At 47.9% G+C, this 25,178-nt stretch overlaps 1 protein-coding gene across 1 annotated transcript; it reads left to right on the top strand.

The window, feature by feature from the left end:
• Positions 1 to 465: 465 nt before the first annotated feature.
• Positions 466 to 20,866, top strand: DNASE1L3 (deoxyribonuclease 1L3). Its single transcript, XM_008981892.6, has 8 exons — positions 466 to 673; positions 5,752 to 5,840; positions 8,413 to 8,502; positions 9,338 to 9,450; positions 13,389 to 13,501; positions 16,204 to 16,361; positions 20,086 to 20,182; positions 20,690 to 20,866. Exons 1-8 carry the CDS (start codon positions 533 to 535, stop codon positions 20,804 to 20,806), a joined length of 918 nt encoding a protein of 305 aa, XP_008980140.1. The 5' UTR covers positions 466 to 532; the 3' UTR covers positions 20,807 to 20,866.
• The last annotated feature ends 4,312 nt before the right edge of the window (positions 20,867 to 25,178 follow it).

Here is a 25,178-nt window from a genome sequence, read left to right as displayed (position 1 = left end):
CAGGGCAATTAGAGTCACAGTCTGGGTGTGTCCGAGGACAGTGGGCCGCCAAATCCCAGTGATTTAGAGAAAATCCAGCAGAATTTCCCATGCCTCTTGCTTCATTGTCCCCCAGCAGAAGGTTCCATCACCCCAGGTGCCCTCTAGGGTGGACCACTTCCGAATTCATCCACTGTCAGGAAGAGGCACATGGCATGCCACCGCAGGCCTGATGACTAGATGTCAGAGCTGGCTCCCGGTTGGGATATGAGTGACTTTATGGAGGATGGCGCCTAAATGAGCATGCCAATTTCCGCACCAGGGTGACGAACATAAGGGCTCCTAAAAGGCTAGCCCAACGTATCTGTATTTCCTTGGGGATTAAAACCCATGATCTTCAGTTCCTCAGAGAACTGAAAGTCGCATGAGAAATCCAGTAATTCCTGTTATCTGCAGGCTTTATAAGTCAGTGGAGCCTCTGGAGGTGGCCAGAATTCTGCATTCCAAGCACTGCTGTCTTTTCACAGAGTCTTGAAGCCAGAGCAGTGCCAGGATGTCACGGGAACTGGCCCCACTGCTGCTTCTCCTCCTCTCCATCCACAGCGCCCTGGCTCTGAAGATCTGCTCCTTCAATGTGAGGTCCTTTGGAGAAAGCAAGCAGGAAGACCAGAATGCCATGGATGTCATTGTGAAGGTGAGCCCCTTTTCTGGGATGAGGATCCCAGACACCCCTCAAGCCCTTTCCCGTCTTCAGACTTTAAGAGACAGCAAGGAACTTAAAGTTAGCCCTTAGGGGGAAGATAGCAGCTGGTTCAGAACAACAACCATTTCAACTCTCTGTGCCTCCTGCTATCATCTGAAAACAGGGGTGATAACAATCCTCCAGGATGGCTGGGGGGACTGCAGGAGTTGGCAAGTGGAAAGCACTTAATGTAGTATCTGGCTCATTATACGTTCCAGGTAAGAGTCGGCTGTTACGATTTTTATTGCCATTTATTGAACGCCTGTATCAGGCACTGTAAGCCCATGATTTCATTTCATAATCTTTATGAAGAGGGACTATTACTCCCCAGGCAGAGGTGGTGACCAAGGAAAGATGAAGTAACCTTGTACAGCTGGTCCTTTCACCAGCAAAGTCCAGCTCCTTTCTCTTTTTCTTTTTCTCTTTCCTTCTTTCTTTTCTTCCTTCTCTTTCTCTTTCTTCCTTCTTCTCCTTCCTTCCTCTCTCCCTCTCCTCTACTCCCCCCTCTCCTTCCACCTTCACTTACGCTTTCTTGGGTGATATACCCAATGTCTGGGACACCGCTTGCTTTCTCTGGAGTCAGTTGACTCCCTTTATCCTACAGGTTAATTTATTGTTGATGCTGGCAACTTAACCCTTCCCCGGGACTTTGGAGGGGTACTTATTACCTTAGGAAACCTGGGGCACTATGGTGTGGTGGGGGGGCCAGGAGCCCTGGGTTCAGATCCCACCTGCCAGACTTGTGGGCTCGGGAGTTCCTGCACCTCCCTGAACCACCAGCTCCTTGCAGTAAAACGGCGCCCACGCCCCACTGCCACCTGTAGCACCAGCTGGTGAAGAGAACTCAGGGTGCCTGAGGCACCTGTAACAAGGCGGGTATTCATGAGCCAGAGCCGCTGCTGTTGCTCTCATTGGGAAGGAGGATTGGAGTGAGGACTGGCAGGCTTTGTTCTTAGTTGGATGAGCCTCTTAGATCTGGGTCGCCCTACCCTTTGGGAGGTACCCAAGGCCTTCTAGATGGTGTCGTTTAACCAGGATAGCAATGCCAGGCCTGTGCGAGCCATGACAAGGGTGTTCAATGGGAAACCGTGACATGCAAGGAGATGACGCTCCCCACTTCGCACAAGGCCTGTGGAGCCTGGGCAGCCACTGAGTTCCCATCTCCTTCCTCACTGATGCAGCCCATCATGGGGGCTCAAACTCTGCATCTCCCCCGAGCAGCCGTGTCCTGCAAGGCACGTCCAAAGTCCTTGTCAAGGCTGCCCCACCCTCCCCACCCTACCAAGAGGCCATCCCCAAAACACTGCAAGAGTCACCCAACAGGGCACTCACAGTCACCCAAGAATGCCAGGCATTCAGAATAGGATTATCTCCAGCACCCATTGACTAAGCACCTCCTATAGGCCAGGAATCCTATATTCTTATTTAATACTGTGACTTAGGTGGTGTTGTCCGCACTTCATAACTGAGAAAACTGAGAAAACTGAGGCTGAGAGTAACCCCTTATCCAGGTTTCCATAGCCAGGAAGGGGAAGAGCTGGGGTCAAACACCCCTCTGCAGCCTAGCCATAGAAGCTGAGATGCCTTCTCCACTCTTCCACCCCAGATTTATCACTTCAGAGACTCAGCAGCGTCATGCTGCCATCATTCTGACCTGCACTGGGGAGGCTGGAGAGGAAGGGAGGCCTGCCTTCTCCATCTTGGGGCGGCCCCCGCATACCATGGGCAGCTGTGTGGTATGCATACCCTGCCTGGCCGAGTCTCCTCTGTCCGTGTGTTCTCCAGTATGACCTTAAAGAACAGAGCTTGTTCATCCAGCAAAGGCTCATTGAAGCTAGACCTTGCGTCAGACACGTCAAGGCTCTGAGGATGTGGCAGTGGCTGTGGGAGGCATTGCCTCCCTCCCTGTTCACGGAGCTTACAGCAGAGGGCAATTAACATTTCAGCAGTGAGTGCTATGTGCCAGGCCCCTAATGGGCAGTATCCAGTTCAGCCTCCCAGCCACTCTGATTATTGTGCACATTTGGCAGAGGAGGCAGATGGAGCTCAGAGAGGTGAAGAGAGTTGCCCAAATAGTTGTGAAGCACATAAGTGGCAGAGGGAGGATTGGAGCCTAGGCTCTTCCCACCATGCTGAGCTGCTCCCTCCCAAGAGGCATGAAACAGGGTTTCACAAGCCACCCTCTGCCTCAGATCTTTCTTTTCTTTTCTTCCCTCATTTATTTATTAATTTATTCTTTCTTTCTTCTCTTCCTTTCATTCTTTCTTTCTCTTCCTTTTTCTCTTAATTTTTCTATCTTCTTTCCTTCTTCCTTCCTCTTTCTCTTTCTCTTAATTTTCCTTCCTTTCTCATCTTTTTCCTTTCTTCCTTCCTTCTTTCCTTTCTTTCCTTCTTTCTTTTTTCTTTCTTTCCTTCTTTCTCTTTTTCTTTTCTTTCTTTCCTCTTTCTCTTCCCCTCCTTCCCTTCCTCCCTCTCTTTCTCTCTGTCTTCCTTTTTTTTGACAAGTTCTTGCTCTGTTGCCCAGACTAGAGTGCAGTGGTGCAATCACTGCTCACTGTAGCCTTGACCCCCTGGGCTCAAGCAATTCTCCCATCTCAGCCTCCTGAGTAGCTGGAAATACAGGAGCATACCATCAGGCTGGCTAACCTAAAAAAAAAAAAGTTTTTTTAAAAAAGATTGTAGAGATGGGGTCTCACTTGTTACCAGGCTGGTTTCAAAGTCCTGAGCTCAAGCTCCTCCTGCCTCAGCCTGCCAAAGCACTGGGGTTACAGGCGTGAGCCACCGTGCCTGGCCAGCCCCGGATATTTCAAGACCCCTCCAGACCATCTTTTCCCCTCTCCTCAGGGCCACTTATAACACACCTTGATGGATTCTCTCAACACTGGGTGTGCACAACGCAGAAATTCCTCTTCCCTTCCTGTGAACAGAGTCAGGAATTTGGTCTTAGTCAGGGAAACATCAGTGTTTCAGGTCTCAGCTCTGGAAGGTTCCTTCCCTGGGGCTCTCTTGAGGAGATGGAACCAGGGCAAGTATATTTTTCCTGGTCTGAAATTTGAGCAGGGAGAACATGTGTCAAGAGAGATTTGAAAATGGAGTATTTTGCTGGGCATGGTGGCTCATGCCTGTAATCCCAGCACTTTAGGAGGCTGAGGCGGATGGATCAACTGAGGTCAGGAGTTTGAGACCAGCCTGGCCAATATGGTAAAACCCTGTCTCTACTAGAAATACAAAACTTAGCTGGGCACGGTGGTGCAGGCACCTGTAGTTCCAGCTACTTGGGAGGCTGAGGCAGGAGAATTGCTTGAACCCAGGAGGTGGAGTTTGTGTTGAGCCGAAATCACACCCCTGCACTCCAGCCCGGGCAACAGAGCGAGACTCCATTTCAAAAATAAATAAATAAATATAGTGGTCAAGAAGGTGCTCTGTAGTGTAGATAACTTGTTGTCTCATATTCACTCTGTGTTCAAATTACTAAACCTCATGGAGCCTCAGAGTACCCAACTACACTGGTATTGAGGACTAGCATTAAAGAGTTACCATGAAAATTGATGAGTCAGTGATAGCGGTGACTCATGAAGCCCTTCCTGTGTGCCAGGCACTGTATTAAGCATGTTATATAAGACAACTCATTACACTTATGTTAAATAAGTTAGTTGGAAATGCACCTGTCATGTCCCAATAAATGTTGGTCATTACCCCCGACGATTCCTTCCTCATCAAGCAGTTTTCTTTTTTAAATCAGACTTTAATTATTAAGGTCTAATTTTTTTAAATTTTATTTTGTATAAATTAAACAATGATTATTAAAATGAAAATGGTCATTGGAGACTATTTTTAAAACATAGAAGCCTGTACAGAAGAAAAGAATTATTCATTATCCTGTGACTAGAAGGTAAGAGTCGCTGGCATTTGGGTAACTTTCTTGCAGGCATGTGTGAGTGCATCGGTCTCGAAGCATGGACACCATCCTCTGGCATCAGTTTTGTATCTGCTTTATATTAAAAATATTTCCCATGATGTTCATATTCTTTTAAAACATGGCTTTAGCGCTATATAATGCCTTATCCTGTGTTTGCAACATAATCCATTGACTGTTTTTCTGTTTGGCAATACCTAGGTTGTTTCCAATTTTTTGATGCAATATATCTTTCTATTTGATCTGTACAGGTGACAATAACTTTTTACATGTCTCCTATATGGCTGGCACTGGTACCCACTTAATCCTTTAGCAACCCTGTGAGGGACTGATATTATCATCCCAATTTATAGATGAGGAACCTGAGGTGCAGATAAATAGTGGATATTTCTTATTTCCTTACAGTGAAAGACATTCTTTTTTTTTTTTTGAAATGGACTCTCACTCTAGCACCCAGGCTAGAGTGCAGTGCTGCAATCTCGGCTCACTGCAACCTCTGTCCACCCCCCCATTCAAGTGATTCTCCTGCCTAAGCCTCCTGAGTAGCTGGAATTACAAGTGTGTGCCACCATGCCTGGCTGAGTTTTGTATTTTTAGTAGAGATGGGGTTGCCCAGGCTGGTCTCAAACTCCTGACCGCAGGTGATCTGCCTGCCTTGGCCCCCGCAAAGGGTTGGAATTACAGGCTTCAGCCAGCTTGCCCTGCAGGATGACATTCTTCAAAGTGGGAAAACTGGGTCAAAGGGTATATATATTTGAAAATGCCTTCCAGAAAGGTGTGGCAGTCACAGTGACTAAATCGGCAGGCTGACTTGGCCAGCAGCTTCCAGCTTGCAGGAGAGCCCTGCGTGGAATTCAAGCTGTCCATGGAAGGCTCCAGCCTTAGGACATTGTTCTACTCCTCAGTCACTACATAGGTGGACCTCCTGCCTAGGGCACCCTCCTAAAGGCTGAACCCCAGTCCCAGAGGCACCTGGACAGATGAGTGCTGGTCTCTCCTCATTCGGTCCTTCTGAAGATGAAACTGGAACATGTGCTCTGGAAACAGAATGGGGAGAGACCAGCACTCACCTGTCCAGGTGACCTCAAACCCCTGTGAATTCTCTTTCTTGCAGGTCATCAAACGCTGTGACATCATACTCGTGATGGAAATCAAGGACAGCAACAACAGGATCTGCCCCATGCTGATGGAGAAGCTGAACGGGTAACATGGGGAAGGATGGGCCCTCTAGGGCTCAAGGTCAAGTGTAAGGGCATCTGAAAGCCCCCAGGAACTGAAAGTCATGTGAGATCTCACACTTGACCACCAGTTCACACAGCCAGTGCTGCCCAGGATTCCAACTCCCTTAACCATGGTCCTGAGAACGTTCAATCAGCTGATTTCACAATGATAAAACAGAATTGGGGAAATAGATGAGGGGTCTGGAAGAAATAAATGAAAAAAACAGACAAGGCTAAGCTAAAAAGTACAATTATGAAGATGTTGGAAAAAAGAGAAAAGATTAACCAACAATAGAAGAAAGATCAGTAAAATTATGACATGTTCATACACTGGAATATTATGCAGCTGTTAAAAATCATGCTAGTGGCCAGGCATGGTGGTGCATGCCTAGCATGCCTGTAGTCTCACCTACCTGGAAGGCTGAGGTGGGAGGACTGCTTGAGCCCATGAGGTTTAGGCTACAGTGAGCCATGATCACTCCACTGCACTCCAGTCTGGGCCACAGAGCAAGACTGTCTCTTAAAAAAAAAGTCATGCTTGCTACAGAATAACTTAGAGCTAAATATTCAAGCATGGAATAATGGCTGCAATATGTTGAAAAAAAGCAAGTTGAGAATTGTAGGTAAAATAGCCCATTTGAGTCATAATGTTACATGAACAAGGGTCTATTTGTGTTTCCATGTGCATGGAAGATGAAAGACTGGAAGGACCCTCTCCAAACTGTTAATAGTGGTTACTTCTGCGGGTGTGATCAGAGAGCTGTGGTGAAGGGGGCTAGTGAAGGAATGGGGGCCACTTGCTTTTTATTTTAGTACTTTTTTTTTTTGAGACAGAGTCTCACTCTTGTTCCCCAGGCTGGAGTGCAGCGGCAAGATCTCCACTCACTGCAGCCTCCGCCTCCCAGGTTCAAGCAATTCTCCTGCCTCAGCCTCCCAAGTAGCTGGATTTACAGTCAAGCACCACTATGCCTGGCTAATTTTTGTATTTTTCATAGAGTCGAGGTTTTGCCACGTTGCCCAGGCTGGTCTTGAACTCCTACCTCAAGTGATCTGCCTGCCTCAGCCTCCCACAGTGTTGGGATTACAGGCGTGAGCCACTGCACCTGGCCATCTCAGCAAGACACACTTAATATGGAATTTTGAACAAATGCCATGTCTGAGTGTTGGACAGGGGCAAGGTGGTAGATCCTGATGCTGTCACCCCCCAGCCTCAGGGCTTACCCATCATAGGAAAGGAAGGTGAGGACAACTGTAGAAACAGGCAAGAATCCATGTCAATCTGCCTAAGGGCTTCCCTTATAGTGGGGGAACTGAGGAGGCGGACCTGCCTGAGTCACCCAGCCAGTAGGCGGCCAAGCCCACCTTTGACCTTGCATCATGTCTGATCTCATAGCTAGTGCTCTATCCTTTGTCACCTCAGCCTTCCTTGCAGTAGCTCCAGTCAGGTTTGTGGGAGACTGAGGGAACAGGTGAGCTCCAGGCATCTCCACAACAGTCAGTGTGGGGCGAGTCTTTTCACCACCAGTGGTCTTGGCACTCCCCAACCTGTCTAGACTGTTGTGGACTCCAGGCAGAGCCAAGCCTGTTTGTCCCCTTATCCCCCACAAGCCAGGATGGGTCTTAGTCACTTTGCAGCTGAGTCAGCACAAACAGTTTGCTAACTCAGGACTTGGCAGGCTAGGTCCAAACCGGGGCCAGCCTCCCCAAAGGGGAAGCCTGGCAGAACCTCCCATCCACACTCCAGGGGCCCGAGGGGCTGGGTCCACCTTAGAATAATGCATATGAAGTCCTGGGAATTTCCATAAGGTCTTAGTTGGCCCCTAAACACCCCCTCTGCTTTTTTCCCAAAGACATGCCCTAGATCTTTCTCTGAGCAGATAGAGTGAAACTGTTAGGTGCTGCCCAGAGTGGAGTTATCAGCAGGTTTGGCAAACACACAGAGCCTGGTTCCCCTGGCACAGGTGAAGGGCAGGGCCATGGCTGTATCCCCAGCACCCAGGATATAAACAAGTGAGTTGAAATCATCGTCCCAAGGCTCATGAGAAAATGCCTGGGGGTTTTCAGAGGAGAGAATATTCCTGCTCATGATAAATGCTCAGGGGTGGTTTGTGCATACGGACAGGTGACCTGATGAAGTTTATTCCACCAGAAAGTATGAGCTGCAGCTGGCCATGGGCATGAGCGGGGTCAGGGGCTGATTCTGGCCCAAATCATCTTCTAGGGTCTCAATGGCCTAGGTTCAGGCCAAAGCATGTGGGTTTGGGGGTGAGTTGGATCTGGGTTCAAATCCCAACTTTGCGCTTGCAAACCATTAAAAGGAGCTAATGATAATACTGTCCTCATAAGGCAAGAAATAATGGCTATAAAGATCCCAGCAGATGCCACATTCCAGTCAATCAACGGTGGCCCTTCTTACTGGACTCAAAGGTTATGATGAACAGTGGCTCTTCCATGGAATGCCACTGGGTGCATGGGGGCAGATTGGAAAGAGGGGAAAATGTGCAGTAAGGGAATGTTTATTCCTTAAGAGGCAGTGTGAAATCTTTGTTTTCTAGAAACTCAAGGAGAGGCATGAGGTACAACTATGTGATTAGCTCTCGGCTTGGAAGGAACACGTATAAAGAGCAATATGCCTTTCTCTACAAGTAAGTATCATCTATGCCCCCTGGAACATGGCCACTAATAAATCATGAATTGAATCAAAATGCATGTCTTTTCTTCAAAACCAAATTTTGATCTCTAATTAATTCTCAATGTTGATTAAAATAATTGCTGACAAAACTGGGGGTTTATGCAAAGTATTAACTCTTCGAGCTAAAAACACAAGGGGTCTCCTCACACCTCATTTGTTGGTTGGCTCAACGGTTGCCAGTTCCTTATTCTTCATAGTCAAGCCCTGGCCCAGGGCAGGAAACCTGAGGTGCCCAGCACAGCTGATTCTCGAACTTCATATTCTTTTCTTCTTCTTACTATTAATTTCTTTTTGAGACGAAGTCTCAGTTCACCGCAACCTCCTCCTCCAGGTTCAAACGATTCTTCTGCCTCAGCCTCCTGAGTAGCTGGGATTAAAGGTGCCTACCACCATGCCTAGCTAATTTTTGTATTTTTAGTAGAGACAGGGTTTCATCATGTTGGCCAGGCTGGTCTCGAACTCCTGACCTCATGATCCACCTGCCTTGGCCTCCCAAAGTACTGGGATTATAGGTGTGAGCCACCGCGCCCGGCCTTATTAGTAATTTCTTAAGTCTGAACATTAACTTGTGGGTGCCCTAGATAATCAGTACGGCTTCAGCTCCCAGCTTCTCAACAGCTACCTGGCTGTTGAGAAGAGTTGACTCAGCCTTGTTCTCAAGCAAATGATCCCGTGCTTGCGCCTGCTCTATATTCTAAAAAAAACTGTGGGACCCTACGTCTCTGCTTCGTGAAAGGAGTAAGCAAAGGGTTGACTCAACCGGGAGGACTTCCTTTTCTTTCTTTTAGGGAAAAGCTGGTGTCTGTGAAGAGGAGCTATCAGTACCATGACTATCAGGATGGAGATGCAGATGTGTTTTCTAGAGAACCCTTTGTGGTCTGGTTCCAGTCACCCTACACTGGTAAGACTCGCAGGCCCCTCTGTCTGGGACCTCCCCAACGCCCCATGAATGCACAGCAGCCTTGTTCATGAGTTCAGGTTTATGCAGCCCATTAGGGAGGCATTAGGCTGAATGTGACTGTGCATCGCTTCTGATATCTCAATGTAGACGATAAATTTCAGTGTGATGGCACCAGGCTTGCTTCTCAGAATGCCATGACTTAAGACCTCCCCAGCCCGGAACCCACTTTCTGGAATCAATAGTAGCTCCACTCTCTTTGGAGCATTTAGGCTCATGGAAATTATTTTCTGCAATTCCTTGGCCCTGTCAAGAACAACTATTCCTTCCTTTTTATTTTATTTTATTATTTTTTAAATTGAGATCGAGCTGGTTCCCATCTTAACAGCAACAGCTCGAGCCCCTTTTTCCTTTTTAAAAATCCTTGCTGGGCATGGTGGCTCATGCCTGTAATCCCAGCACTTTGTGAGGCCAAGGAGGGTGGATCACCTGAGGTCAGGAGTTCGAGACTAGCCTGACCAACATGGTAAAACCCCATTTCTACTAAAAATACAAAAATTAGCTGGGTGTGGTGGCAGGCACCTGTAATCCCAGCTACTCGGGAGGCTGAGGCAGGAGAATTACTTGAACCAGGGAGGGAGAGGTTGCAGTGAGCCGAGATTGCACCACTGCACTCCAGCCTGGTGCTTGGCGACAGAGCAAGACTTTGTCTCAAAAAAAAAGGCCAGGAGAGGTGGCTCACGCCTATAATTCCAGCACTTTGGGAGGCTGAGGTGGGTGGATCACAAGGTCAAGAGATCAAGACCATCCTGGTCAACATGGTGAAACCCCGTCTCTACTAAAAATACAAAAATTAGCTGGGTGTGGTGGTGCATGCCTGTAGTCCCAGCTACTCGGGAGGCTGAGGCAGGAGAATTGCTTGAACCCAGGAGGCGGAGGTTACGGTGAGCCGAGATTGAGCCTTTGCAATCCAGCCTGGGTAACAAGAGCGAAACTCTGTCTCAAAAAAAAGAAAAAAATCCAAGTTATGGGTTAAGGGACCCCTATCCTAGAGGCTTGCTCTCCCTCCGGTCACTGCATCGCAGTCTCCTCCACAGGTTGCAGGGGGAAAGGAAATCCAAATGTATTGCTCCCTCACCTCTAACGACAATACTTGTACTGGTCCCTGATTCAGTTCCAGCCTCCCGTAATCCTTGCAATGACTACAAGGTAGGGAGTGGATTATCTACACTTTACATTTCAGGAAACTGTGGTTTAAAAAGGCGTGGAGTCACCCAGCTACTGAAACAGACAGGCCAGGGCTGTAACTCAGGCCACCAACTCAGGAGCTCAAGATTTTTTGTTTTTTGTTTTCTGTTTTCAAGACAGGGCCTTGCCCTGTCACCCAGTCTGGAATGCAGGGGCATGATCTTGGCTTACTGCAACCTCTGCCTTCTGGGCTCAAACAGTCTTCCCACCTCAGCCTCCCAAGTATCTCAGACTATGGACATGCACCACCACACTCAGCTAATTTTTAAATTTTTTGTAGATGAGGTCTTGCCATGTTGCCTAGGCTGTTCTTGAGCCTCTGAGCTCAAGCCATCTGCCTGCCCCAAGCCCATGTTAACCACTATACAGTGCTTGATGGAGTCAAGGATCAAATATTTTTTCAGTATCTACTATGTGTCAGGCTCTGTTGAGGGCACCAGATAAGACAGAGGAGGTGACACCAGGCTGTGACCTGAAGAAGCCAGCCATACAGAGGGCTGGAGAAAGGGCATTCCAGGTAGAGGGCACAGTGAACAAGAGGGAAGTGGGAAGGAGGCTGGAGTGTTTAGGGGGACCAAAAGAGGATGGGGGAGTGCAGGGGAGGCCTGAGGAGGAGCCAGGGATGAGGGCACGTGGGGCCCTGGAGGCAGCCTGCTGGGCTCAGTCCTGGCTCCTCTCTGTGTGACTCGAACAGTGACCATCCCACAGCCCTTGCCTCTTGAGGCAAGAGGGGGATCCAGGCTGAGAATGAGGGGAAGTCCCAGGAGGAGGTGCTTAGAAGGCGACAGCTGCTGTTAGCAGGTGGTCCAGGTATGGCTTCTAAGGCTCACCCACATTGCCACACTCAGGCTGTCTTGGTCCTCCAATGGTGAGGAAGGTTTTCAGTCACTGCACAAAAGTCCTTTGTGAATACTGTGCTAATTTTTAAATAGCTTTTTGGAACTTTTTTTTTTCTTTTTGAGATGGTCTCACTCTGTCACCCAGGCTGGAGTGCAACGGCACGATCTCGGCTCGCTGCAACCTCCACCTCCCGGGTTCAAGTGAATCTCCTGCCTCAGTCTCCCGAGTAGCTGGTGTTACAGGCACCCACCACTATACTCAGCTAATTTTTTGTATGTTTAGTAGAGATGGGGTTTCACCATCTTGGCCAGGCTGGTCTCAAACTCCTGACCTCGTGATCTGCCCACCTTGACCTCCCAAAGTGCTGGGATTGTGGGCAGATTTTTTGTTCTTAATTACAAAAGGAGTACAAACTGCCAAGCCTCAATTTTTTTTTTTTTTGAGATGGAGTTTCTCTCTTGTTACCCAGGCTAGAGTGCAATGGTGCAATCTCGGCTCACTGCCACCTCTGCCTCCCGGGTTCAATCAATTCTCCTGCCTCAGCCTCCCAAATAGCTGGGATTACAGGGATGTGCCACCATGCCTGGCTAATTTTTTGTGTGTATTTTTAGTAGAGATGGGGGTTTCTTCATGTTAGTCAAACTGGTCTCGAACTCCCAACCTCAGGTGATCCACCTGCCTTGGCCTCCCAAAGTGCTGGGATCACAGGTGAGAGCCACTGTGCCCGGCCAATTTTTTTTTAATTAGAAAATCTGCAGCTGGTCGAGGTGGCTCACGCCTGTAATCCCAGCACTTTGGGAGGCTGAGGCAGGTGGATCATGAGGTCAGGAGTTCAAGACCAGCCTGGCCAACATAGTGAAAACTTGTGTCTACTAAAAGTACAAAAAATTAGTGGGGCATGGTGGTGTGTGCCTGTAATCCCAGCTATTTGGGAGTCTGAGGCAGGAGAATTGCTTGAACTCAGGAGGCAGAGGTTTTGGTGAACTGAGATCACACCATTATGCTCCAGCATGGGAAACAGAGCAAGACTCCATCTTGGGAAAAAATTAAAAAAAGAAAAGAAAAGAAATTTTTTTTTTCCTTAGTACAAACACCAAACAGGTTTGTTATTTTTAAAAAGCCAAAAATAGGCCGGGCACCATGGCTCACGCCTGTAATCCCAGTACTTTGGGAGGCCAAGGTGGGCAGATCACCTGAGGTTGGGAGTTCAAGACCAGCCTGATCAACATGAAGGAACCCCAGCTCTATTTAAAAAGAAAACAAAACAAAAAATTAGCTGGGTGTGATGGCGCATGCCTGTAATCCCAGCTACTCCGGAGGCTGAGGCAGGAGAATCACTTGAACCTGGGAGGCAGAGGTTTCGGTGAGCTGAGATTGCATCATTGCACTCTAGCCTAGACAACAAGAGCGAAATTTTGTCTTTAAAAAAAGGAAAAGAAAAGAAAACTTTAAGAAAAAGGCAGAAAATACAGCCATAAATATATACAATTTTTACCTGTCAATTAAAAAAGAAAGAAGAGGGTTAATATACATCAGAAACAAAAGAAAATATAGATTTGCTACACACACAAAAATAGGAAAATAAAAGCACCCACAATGCAGCATGGAACACAGTCTAGCAGCTTTCTCTTAGCCATGAAGGGTAAGTAGGAGAAATGAGTCTTTCATGTATTAAAAATAGGCAGCCTAATGACCTCAAGATCATTAAAATCTCCACCATTGGCTGGACCCTCTGGGAACTGAGGACCCAGACAATGCAGCCTTCTGGAGGGGAGAGCCTGTTTCCCTCCAGCAGTGTTTGTGAGACCTTGACAGGGGAAGTGTGTGACCTCTGCCTCTTTCCTGTTCCTCAGTTGTCAAAGACTTCGTGATTGTCCCCCTGCACACCACTCCAGAAACATCCGTTAAAGAGATCGATGAGTTGTTTGATGTCTACATGGACATGAAACACCGCTGGAAGGCAGAGGTGATGACCGCTGTGTCAGCCATTTTCCCATCTAGCAGGGGCAGGCTCTGGTCTCTGAGTGGGATGAGTACCTCTCCTGGGAGTGGGAGGGGCAGGGCATGTGCAGGCCACCACCACTTACAGCCTCCTTTTAGGCCTTTCTTCAGCCCTAAGTATCCCTCTTGCTAAATCTGCCTGGGTACCCTGCATGTGGGCCTTGTGAATCCACACTTTCCCATTAATAACAGATGCCAACATTTACTGAGTGAATAGCTAGTGCCAAGTACTAGCTGAGGCTTGACATGGACAAATTTATGTAATCCTCCCAATAAACCCTTGAGGTAGCTACAGTACCTTTCTCATTCCCACTTTGCAATTGAGAAGCATGAGGCATAGACAGATCAGGATTGTTTCAGCTGCAAGTGACAGAATCTTAACATGGCTCATGAAAAGAAGGAGAAATTGATTGATTTGTGTAACTGAAATGTCCAGGAGTAGTTCAGGCATAGCTGGATCCAGGGCTCAGACAAGGTAATCAGGGCTTGATTTGTCTCTTCCTTTCCATCTCCTGGTCCCCCTTTCCTCTGTGTGGCTCCCTTCTCAGGTTGCCTCCACCTATGGGATGGCAAGAAGGCCACCAGCAGCCTCCAGACCAACTGATACATTTTCTTTCCCACAATGCAACAAATACTCTGGGATTGAGTCTCATTGGCTCTGCCTGGGTCATATGTTCATCCCTGAACCAATCATTGTGATCAGGGGTTGAGATACTCTGATTGGCTAAATCTATGTCCACACCAGCTCCACCCCAAACTCATTGTTTGAGGTGGAGGAGAGATGGGTGGTCTCCAAAAGAAACTTGGGGTACTGTTTTCACAGAAGGGGGCACACATTTGCCATCCCTATAGACTCAGTTCTTTCCACTTCTGGAAGAGAGAGATGCACCACTTGTGGCTCTGAGGGCCTGTGAAAGCTCTTGGCAAATATGGAAGTGCCCCAGGGTTCTTCTTCTGTATTTCTCTTTTTTCCTTTCGGAATGTGACTCCTGGGATCCCCCTTCCTCCTCCTGAGTTCCGCTGCTCAAAGTGCAAAATGAATCAAATAAAAGTGTGAACATAGTCCATCGGAGCTGGGCATGGAAAAGACCAGGGTGTATTTCATTGCTTAATAAGAAATAGGTCAAAAGCAAGATTCATTCTTTCCAAAAATTATGAAATCATTCACTTATTCAACAAAAATGTATTGAGCATCCATTGAGTGTTGGGCTGTGGGGAGGCATCAGTCCCTTAAAAGTGAAGAAGAGGGGAAACTGCCTCAGTGAAGCAGACCGGGGTATGATTCTTGACTTCACCACTTGAACCTCCTTATCCTGTGGCCTAGAGCAGGTCACTGAATCTCTCAATCCTGTTTCTACAGAGGTTGGTGGGCCCTTCTACCTCCTATTGTTTATTGCTGTGAGGTGTACATTTAAAGACACCTAATGCTAGGCCTGGCACATAGCGAATGCTCAGCAAATCATGTCTGTATTAGCAGAAGCTGGTGATCACTGAGGGTAAGGAAGATAACCGTCTTCAGCTGAACCCATCAATCACAGGGAAAATCGTGATCACCAAGGTCAAAATAAAATGTTCTTGAAGAAAACTCTAACGTCAGCAATGCTCCACCAAACAATAACACAAACAAGGAAATCTGGCACTTCCTCTGGATTATGGAATGTTGACGATTCTGCTCCAAGAGCCAGGCAGGGAAAAATATTTCCAAGATAGAAAGTTTCTGTTGATGACCTTGGGTGGGGGTGGACAGCTCACTCAATGGTCCCCTCCCCTGAAGATACCTCCCACTTCCTCAAGGGACTGAATTTTCACAGAAATAAGTTTCCGACTTCAAAACAATAGGAGAGAAAGAGTGATGCCCAGGCTGTCGATACACCACCCAAATTCAATTTTCTGCTTGGAAACAAACGGTGTTGATTCACTCATATGTTTATACCCTACAGTAGTTTGAGCCAGAGACACAAGATGTAAGGGAATAGATTCACTGAATTCCTTAAATCCCCACCTAACTGCATGCTGAATTATGGAAATATGGTAACTAAGAACAGCAAACCTCCTCCTTCCCGTTACCAGCACCCTCCCTGGTACACACTCGCCTGTCATTGACTCCTCAAAACTGTGACTCAATTTTAAACGGCGAAAAGAAATTTTTAAAGACCCTGTATTCATTTGCTAGAGCTGCCAAAACCAAGTGCTATACCAAAGATTGGGTAGCTCAAACAAGTGAGTTCCTCACCGTTCTGGAGGCTGGAAGTCCCAGATTAAGGTGAGCTGGCAGTGGGGTTTCCTTTGGGGGCCTCTCTCCCTGCTTGTAGATGACAGTCTTCTTCCAGTGTCTTTACATGATCTTCGCTCCGTTTTTCTGTGTCCTAATCTCCCCTTTTTATAAGAACGCCAGTCATATTGGATTAGAGCCCACCCATATGACCCCATTTTACCTTAATTATCTCTTTCAAGGTTCTAGCTCCAAATACGTTGCATTCTAAGGTGCTGGGGGTTAGTACTTCAGATAGGAGTTTGGCCTGGGTGGGGGCAGTGGGTAGACAGGATTCAGCGCACGACAGACCCTGTTGTTTACTGGGCCTGGAGGTGGAGTCTTTGTTGGAGTCCTGGGTGAAAGCATTCTGCAGCAGCACCCACCAGGTGACCATTCCCAATCTTGGCTTTTAGAATTTCATTTTCATGGGTGACTTCAATGCCGGCTGCAGCTACGTCCCCAAGAAGGCCTGGAAGAACATCCGCCTGAGGATCGACCCCAGGTTTGTGTGGCTGATTGGGGACCAAGAGGACACCACGGTGAAGAAGAGCACCAACTGTGCATATGACAGGTAGGAGGCCCCTGCAGGATGCTGCCGGCTCGCCACAGTGCATGGCATGCACTAGAAAAGGCGCAACGTGGCTGGACGCCATGGCTTACACCTGCAGTCTTAGCACTTTGGGAAGTCTTGATGGGTGGATTGCTGGAGTACAGGAGTTTGAGACCAGCCTGGGCAAGATGGCAAAACACCTTCTCTACAAAAAAAATACAAAAATCAGCCAGGCACACACCTATAGTCCCAGCCACTCAAGAGGCTGAGGTGGGAAGATTGCTTGAGCCCAGGAGGTAGAGGCTGCAGTGAGCTGAGATTGTACCACTGCACTCCAGCCTGGGTAACAGTGAGACCTTGTCTCAAAAATTAAAAAATAATAAAAGCACACTGCTTAGAGAGCTGAGTCAAATTTCAGCCACCTCTACCAGGTACCACATGCAGTGTATGCACCACAGGACCCTAGGTGGTGGCCCTGGGCATGGTAGCTTAGCGGAGGTAAGCACTGGCTTCGGTGTCATACAGGCCCGGATTTAAGTCCTGACACCACCACTTCATATGTCTGTGGCCAAGAGACAAGCAGTCTGTGCCTTCATTTTCTTACCTGTAAAATGGAAATTATCATAGTGCCTCACTCATGAAGCTCTGACGTGGAGTAAATGAAATAACATGTCAGGCTGCTAGCACCACGCCTGGCATGCAGCAAGTGCTCATCACATGCACGGGCTGTTAATTGTTCCATCACGAAGACTTGCCCCAATTTATTCATCCAATACCCATCATTAGGCATTAGGCTATTGCCAAGGGTTTGCTGTTATAAATACCGCTAAAATGAACATCCTGTATGTGCATTTTGTGCAAATATTTGTGATTTCCTCAGGAAACGACTCTAAAAATGAGACCAATTAGTGCAACAGTATTTATATGTTTAAAGCTTCAGTTACGTACTCCTAAATGCAAATGCATACATTGAAGTCATAGCATTCCCTGTGCTTTTTAAAGCTGATCTTCAAACAGCTTTCATCTTTGCTCCTTCAATGGGGACAGCAGTGGGAGGCGTGTGAATGTCAGTGATCTTCTGTGCAGGAGCCACAGGCGGGGAAAACCCTCAGAGCCTGGTCCCAGGTGGTGGCCACAGTTCCCAGAGCTCAGCCCTCCACGAGGAAGTGTGAGACAGCCATCTGCAAGAGAGCTGCTGGGCCCCTCATTTTCACTTCTCAAGTCCCAAGGTCTAGCTTTCATTTCTATCCCATGACCTCCGTTCCTCTTGGAGCTTTTGGGGCTGGTGTTTCCTTTGCAAAGTCATCACTTTGCAAAGTGGAAAGCCAAGGTGGGAGTTACAGGGGACTCAGTGCCCAGACCATCCCCGCCCCCTATTTTGAAGGGCTTCCTGCAAAACTGGGTCGATGGCCACTCAGTCACACACACATGCCAGTTGTGTGCCCTTGGGTAGGTCAAGTAGCTTCTCCAGCGCCATTTCTCTCCCCTGGCCAATGAGTGGGAAGTGATTGAAAATGATACAGAAGAATCATAAGGCAACATGGCCATAGGAGATCAGGTGGGAGGCAGAATAGGTTAGAAAAAGATGTGTACTGAAAGGATCCTGATTTTAGACACATAAATGCCAATGGATGGTGGGATCACATGCAACATTTTGAAGACTAATTTCTTATTTTGATGCTCTGAATTTGTTTTTCATAACATGTGTAACTCTTGGGGCTTTTTTTTTTCTTCACACAGAGTTCTGCTCTGTCACCCAGGCTGGAGTGCAGTGGCACAGGTTACTGCGACTTCCTGGGTTCAAGCAACTCTCCTGCCTCAGCCTCCTGAGTAGGTGGGATTACAGGCACACACCACCATGCCTGGATAATTTTTTTGTACTTTTAGTACGGGGTTTCGCCATGTTGGCCAGGCTGGTCTTGAACTCCCGACCTCAGATAATCTGCCCGTCTTGGCCTCCCAAAGTGCTTGGATTACAGGTGTGAGCCACCACGCCTGGCCTCTTATGGCTTTTAAAAAGTCATAGGCCAGGTGTGGTGGCATATGCTGTAATCCCAGCTACTTGGGAGGCTGAGGCAGGAAGATCACTTGAGCCCAGGGGTTCAAGGCTTTAGAGCAACATGACCACATGCCTTGGAATAGCCACTGCACTCCAGCCTGGGCACCATAGTGAGACCTGTCTCAATACAATACAATCAAAAGTAAAACTAAATAAAATAAATTGAGAAAATAAAAAGCCATAAAAATGATGTTTTAAAAATGGAGCTAGGCAAGATGGTCTCAATTCCAGTCTTCGTTCTGTGTTCACATACTTATTGAACACCTCTCATGTGCTGAGTGCTGGGGGAACATGCAAACGCCAGGACCTGGCCGTGCCCTGGACCAGCCTGGGAAACCTTCACAGGAACACTGACCGGGTCCGGCACATCCCTAAAAGAAGTCAGAAACAGAGGAGCCTTAAACACGTCGTTCTTGGCTTTCTGAGACTTAGAGAAAGCTTTCACAAATCTCTAACCTGATGTGAAGAATTTACATTTGGGTTGAATTAGAAGTTAGCCGTAGGCCGGGCACGGTGGTTCACACCTGTAATCCCAGCAACTTTGGGAGGCTGAGGCTGGCAGATCACCTAAGGTCAGGAATTCAAGACCAGACTGGCCAACATGGTGAAACCCTGTCTCTATTGAAAATACAAAAATTAACCAAGCGTGGTGGCACACACCTGTAATCCCAGGTACTTGGGAGGCTGAGATAGGAGAATCACATGAACCCTGGAGGCGGAGGTTGCAGTGAGCTGAGAGCACGCCACTGCACTCCATCCTGGGCGACAGAACGAGATTCCGTCTCAAAAAAGAAAAGAAAAGAAAAGAAAAAAGCCATGGTGGTGGTATTAGCAAATACAGACACCAAAACTGTCGATTGGAATGGGAAAGGCCCAGTGGGCACTCAGGAAATGGCAGGTTGACTCACCTTGCCGTTCCTCGGTAAGTCACTCAGGACCACGTGGACCCCAACTGCATCACCCAACGTGGGATATGTTGAGTCTGTTTCCAAAACTCCTTTGACCACCTCATTCTCACTTTTTGTCATTACTGCAGAGCACATATATACTGTGATTTTTCTCAGTATTTTTCATTAAATCCCTTAATGTTGTACTGAAATAAATTTTTAAAGAAACTTTTTAATACTAACATGAGTAAGAAAGAAGCATCATTTGCCATAAATTGAAAGTCACATTAAAAATTAAGTCTGGTGAAAATCACACATTGTTAAATTCTGCCTTCATTCTCTTGCCTACAGAATGCTCAGAGATGGCAGCCTTCTCTCTGTCAACACAGGAGCTTAGGGAGGTATTAAAGACAAACAAGCACCTCCCTGAATTTCTCCATGATCAAATCAGGAAAAGTGAAAAATAATTGGAAAGGGAACAGCGTTCTCAGTACGCACGTCACTGTTGTATAGGATAGTGTGCACGTGTCATATAAAATCTTCTCCTACTCCACCAGGGACATTGCCCATACTGGGAGACGGTGTCCTGGTGTCCACAGAACCATGGCAGGGACTGATCCTATTTCAAAGTCATAGGCACTGTCCTTCAGGGTCACAGGCTAAAATCAGGTCTGGACTTTGAGCACCACATAAAAGGGCCAGGCTGCTCAGTCAATTCCATAGCAAACACAGACCTTGGCTTGATCTCAGTAACCCACAGGGTGAATTAACACAACTGTTTCCCCTTCCCTTGCTCCAGGATTGTGCTTAGAGGACAAGAAATCGTCAGTTCTATTGTTCCCAAGTCAACCAGCGTTTTTGACTTCCAGAAAGCTTACAAGCTGTCTGAAGAGAAGGTAAGGCTGCTGTCTTGTCTTTCTATGCCACTATCCGGGAAAAATGGATTAGCCTGGGAAACAGGGCCAGACCCCATCTCTATAAAAAATTGGCCAGGCGTGGTGGTGCATGCCTATGGTCCCAGCTACTTGGGAGGCTAAGGTGGGAAGATCACTTTAGTCTGGGAAGCGGAGGTTGCAGTGAGCCAAGATCACACTACTGCACTCCAGGCTGGGCAACAGAATGAGATTCTGCCACGCACACACGATGGGTTAATGTTATCCTTTGCGGTCACCACTGAAGACACAACATGGGGCACTATTCCTTGAGTCTCAATGTCTATGATTCTGTGATCTGATAGATTTCGGATGGAGCTGATCCTGGGCTGACGCGCACCAATGTGTGTTCTGTGGGATGACTTCCGGCATTTCATCTCCCCTCCCTGGTTCTGAATTTGCTCATCACTGATGAAAGCATCTCCCAGGCATCTCCTAATTTCCAAATCTACCTCCCTTTTCTCCTTACAGGCCCTGGATGTCAGCGACCACTTTCCAGTTGAATTTAAACTACAGTCTTCAAGGGCCCTCACCAACAGCAAAAAATCCATCACTCCAAGGAAGAAGACAAAGAGCAAACACTCCTAGATCCAAGGGTGTCATCTTTTAACCATTTCTTTCCTCTAAATAAAACGTTTCTCTAATGGATGTGAACTGCTCCCTGCACTTAGGTAACAAGACTGGTCCCACTGCTTCTGTGTTTTGCCCTGAATTTATTTTAACTTGAGCCAAATTGGAAGGAGAATCTGTTATGTCTCTCTTGGTTTCATACATTCCCTGAATTGTCCAAAAGGGAACCAGGGGCATTTGTAGTCTAAAATGATGGTCTTTATGCTGAGCCAGAGCCCTGTCCACTGTCACTATCCCTGTCAACCCTGTCATGCCAGAGGCTGCAGGAGGAGGAAGAGCATCCGCTTTCAGTCCTCATGAGAGGTCCTGTTCCATGAGCAATGACCAGAAACACCAAGACCCCAGCTGCCCCCTGTGATTTGGGCAATTAACTCTTTTAAGAATCTGCCCCCTCATGTCTGAAGTCAGGCCACCACCACGTCTCAGAGGGTTGAAGGGTAAAAGCCACTCCTATCTGGTTTCTCTGCCTTTGAATTGTCCTTTTCCAACTTAGCCAGCCCAGGAACCACCAGTGTCATCCTCTGAAATACTAATCTGACCACAGCCCACTCTCAATCCCACCCCCTGCCCATACCTCCTTCAGGGGCTCCCATCACCATCAGAGAGAGCTCAGTCTTGGCCACTATGACGGTTATCTGGTGTATTGGGCCATCCCCACCTTCTGTGATGGTCCCACCCCGAACCCTTGCTCCAGGAGGATGTCCTCCACCCTGCATACCTCATGCTCTCTCTTGGCTCAGCCACCGCATGCCCTGCCTTGTTCCAGAGCCCTGGCCAAGTGCCTCTAGCCCCCATGTGCACCCTACCTCTATTGCAACACCTACCACATTGTATTTGTCACCAGGGCCAGTGTTGGGGGTCTTTGGGGGCCCAGTGTGACAAACACCTAGTGGGCTGGCTGGGACTTGAGGGTTTTATCTTTCTACAACCAAGGATGCTCATCGGAGTCCAGCAACACAGTACCATTTAGCCTGTATCCAAGATGCCCATTTTTGTTTGTTTTGCTTTGTTTCCCTGATGTTTCTTTGTTCAAGTCGTACATGAGCAGGGCTAAATGTGCGAGCAGCACCGAAGAAGAAGCAGGGAAAAGGAATGCTGTGCCCTGACCCCATCCCCGAATTTCCTGTCTCAGAAACAGCCTCTCTTCCCAGCTCACGTGTTCTTCCAGAGAGTCTGCACACAAATGAGCACCATATGTAACCTTAAAAATACAAAATATAGCACACCATATGCATGGTTCCACTCCTTGTTTTTTTCTTTTAATATATTAGGGAGGATGTGACTTTTCATGTGGGAGAAAAAGACCACAAGTCTGACACTTAAAATTATGTAACATCTGACTTGGAGAATCAAATCTACAGGGCCCTGATTAAGCAGGGGAAACCATCTTCCCCAAATGTCCAATTAAGCTCAGAGGTCTCACTGGAATCGGTGGGGCGAGGGAGCGATGGCAAGGTTGTTAATACATCTGGTACCCTTTTTCTGAGCTAGGGTTCACCATCTCAGGAAGCTTGCCAGTTTCCAAGGTCCAAAATGGTCAAGAAGGTCAGGCACAGTGGCTCACGCCTATGATCCTAGCACTTTGGGAGGCCAAGGTGGGCGGATTGCCTGAGCTCAGGAGTTCAAGACCAGCCCGGGCAACATGATGAAACCCTGTCTCTACTAAAAATACAAAAAATTAACCAGGCATGGAGGCATGCTCCTGTAGTCCCAGCTACTGGGAGGCTGAGGCACGAGAATTGCTTGAAACCTGGAGGTGGAGGTTGCAGTGAGCTGAGATCGTGCCATTGCACTTCAGCCTGGGAAACAGAGTGAGACTCTGTCAAAAAAAAAAAGGTCAAGCGAGTCATATTCCAGAGGGAGAGGCTCATCCTTCTGCCCAAAGCACTGCAAGCTCTGACAGCCGGCGTGGCTGGGACAAGGGCCCCGGCCACCGGGGTCTGGGGCTCCATGCTGGCTGCGGGAGGAATGGGAAGGAGGGCCAGACACTAAATGAGTCTGTCCATGGCTTTCACTTGGTCCTGACACCCTGCAGCTTCCTCTCTAACAAGGCATCCCTCCGCTCCTGTCCAGGAGCGGGTTACTGGAGCCACAGACATGTGCCAGCTCTTATTCAGGCCAAATTCTGCCAGACAAGAAAGCACAGAGCAGAGCATGTCTCACTGCCCACAACCTAATGGAGCTGCAAACATCCTCCCATTCCTGTGGATCGCCTGGTCTGGCCTGGGCAAGGAACTCTGGTGGCCTTTTGGGGAAGAGGGGTGTCCCCTGGTCATAGGCACCCTTTTAGTTTAGCCTAAAGCTTGGCTGGGTGCAGTGGCTCACACCTGTAATCCCAGCATTTTGGGAGGCTGAGGTGGGAGGATCACTTGAACTCAGGAGTTTGAGACCAGCCTGGGTAGCATGGCAAGACCCCATCTGAACTTTTGTTCAGTGAAAAATTAGCCATGTGTGGTGTTGAGTGCCTGTGGTTCCAGCTACTCAGAAGGCTGAGGCAGGAGAATCACTTGAGTTGCTCTAGTTTGGTTATGGTGAATTAACTTTTGCCACACATGGATCATGCCAGGATTCCATTTCTTTGTCATTCACCACGACAAACATTTTGGCAAGTAAGCCTGAGGATGGAGACGCCCCAATCCCAGTCCTTGTGACATCCTCTTCCTTGTCAACACCCTTTTCCTGCCACCAATCCCAAATCCTCCCCCAGTGACCTTCACCCTGACCCTGCTGGGGGTGGGGTGCCTGAAGGGAGCTCCTGCAATTCAGCAGCCCTGCCCCTACCTCCCCCTTGGGCTGGACAGGGCAGGTATAAAGAGTAGCTGCCAAACCAGGAAATGGCGACAAACTGGGAGCCACATCTCTTGTCCCTCTTGGAAAGAGGAAAGGCACCCGGCTCAGGCAGATGTGAGGGTAGGAAGCAGGGCGACTGAGAGGCCCACACTCACCTCAGCTGCTGAGTCTCCTGATCAGGGCAGGCTTCCACCTGAATAATCTTGACTGAGCCAGCATTCCCGCATCACTTGCACCTGGGTCATATTTCAAAGGAGGAGTAGATCCCCACAGTTCCCACGACCCTGACAACAGTGACATCAATCTTTAGGATTCAAGGAAGCAACTGAAATTAAGTCAAAATAAGGGAATTTAAGGAAACAAGAATCTATGGATGCAGGTGTGTGCGTGTGTGTGCTCGCACACACACACACACGCACACACTCAGCCCTTTCCCAAGGGTCTCCCTGCCTGGCACATATTCCCCAGCCTGCTCGGCTTCTGGCTGGGTGGTACCAGCCCATGGCCCTACCTCACATCCGTTCTCCGATGGCAGGTGGGAGGAGGTCGATCATTTGCAGAAACTCCTCCTGCTGCTCCTCTATACTCTGGGAAACTCTATACACCGAACACCCTGGGAGTTTTATTTTTCCAAGTTATATTTACTTTGAGATTTTGACTGCTGATATCTTTTCACAGTTTCAGAGAGGCTAGAGCTGAAAATGTGCTTACAGGTAATAATAAGTAACAGCTGCCATTTGCTAAGGGCTTCTCTGGCAGGCTGTGTGCAAAGAGGCAGCGGCTCGGGCCATCTCACTGAATTCCAACCGCAGCCCTGAGGTAGAGTCTGATGTCATCTCCATTTTATAGTCGAGGAAAATGAGGCCCAGAGAAGTTAAACATCTTGCCTAAGGTCACACAGCTGGGGAGTAGTGAACCCAGGTGACTCACCCATTAGGCACAGAAGGCACCATGCCTAGGACCCACAGAAACGTGTTAATTTCTTTCAGAATCAGAAAGAAAAACATGAACTTTGGGGACAAAGAAAAAAATTAACATAATAGCATGTTTGTCTTTATACCAATATAGTCGTAAAGCATAATTTTTAATATTTTTTATGGGGAAAGGATCTATGAAGACAAAGGTACCTAAGGCTCATTAAAATCACAATAGGGGCCGGGCACAGTGGCTCAGGCCTATAATCCCAGCACTTTGGGAGGCCCAGGGGGGGATCACAAGTTCAAGAGATCGAGACCATCCTGATCAACAAGGTGAAACCCCGTCCCTACTAAAAATACAAAAATTAGCTGGGCATGGTGGTGCGCGCCTGTAATCTCAGCTACTTGGGAGGCTGAGGCAGGAGAATTGCTTGAACCCAGGAGGCGGAGGTTGTGGTGAGCCGAGATCGCGCCATTGCACTCCAGCCTGGGTAACAAGAGCGAAACTCCGTCTCAAAATAAATAAATAAATAAAAATAAAATCACAATTGGGCCGCAGGTGGAGCCATAATTCAAATCCCGGTCTGCCTGCCTTCAAAGTTTGTGTTCTTTCCAGTCTAGTC

The sequence above is a fragment of the Callithrix jacchus genome, chromosome 15 (assembly GCF_049354715.1).
Source record: "Callithrix jacchus isolate 240 chromosome 15, calJac240_pri, whole genome shotgun sequence".
Lineage (NCBI taxonomy): Eukaryota > Metazoa > Chordata > Mammalia > Primates > Cebidae > Callithrix > Callithrix jacchus.
This window is presented reverse-complemented; position numbering and strand designations above follow the sequence as displayed.

Bases quoted from the DNA above. Each gene is read 5' to 3' on its own strand.
- DNASE1L3 (XM_008981892.6), top strand. From the start codon at position 533: ATGTCACGGGAACTGGCCCCACTGCTGCTTCTCCTCCTCTCCATCCAC. The intron at 5,841-8,412 runs GTAACATGGGGA...TTTGTTTTCTAG, and splicing joins CTGATGGAGAAGCTGAACGG to AAACTCAAGGAGAGGCATGA. The intron at 8,503-9,337 runs GTAAGTATCATC...TCTTTCTTTTAG, and splicing joins CAATATGCCTTTCTCTACAA to GGAAAAGCTGGTGTCTGTGA.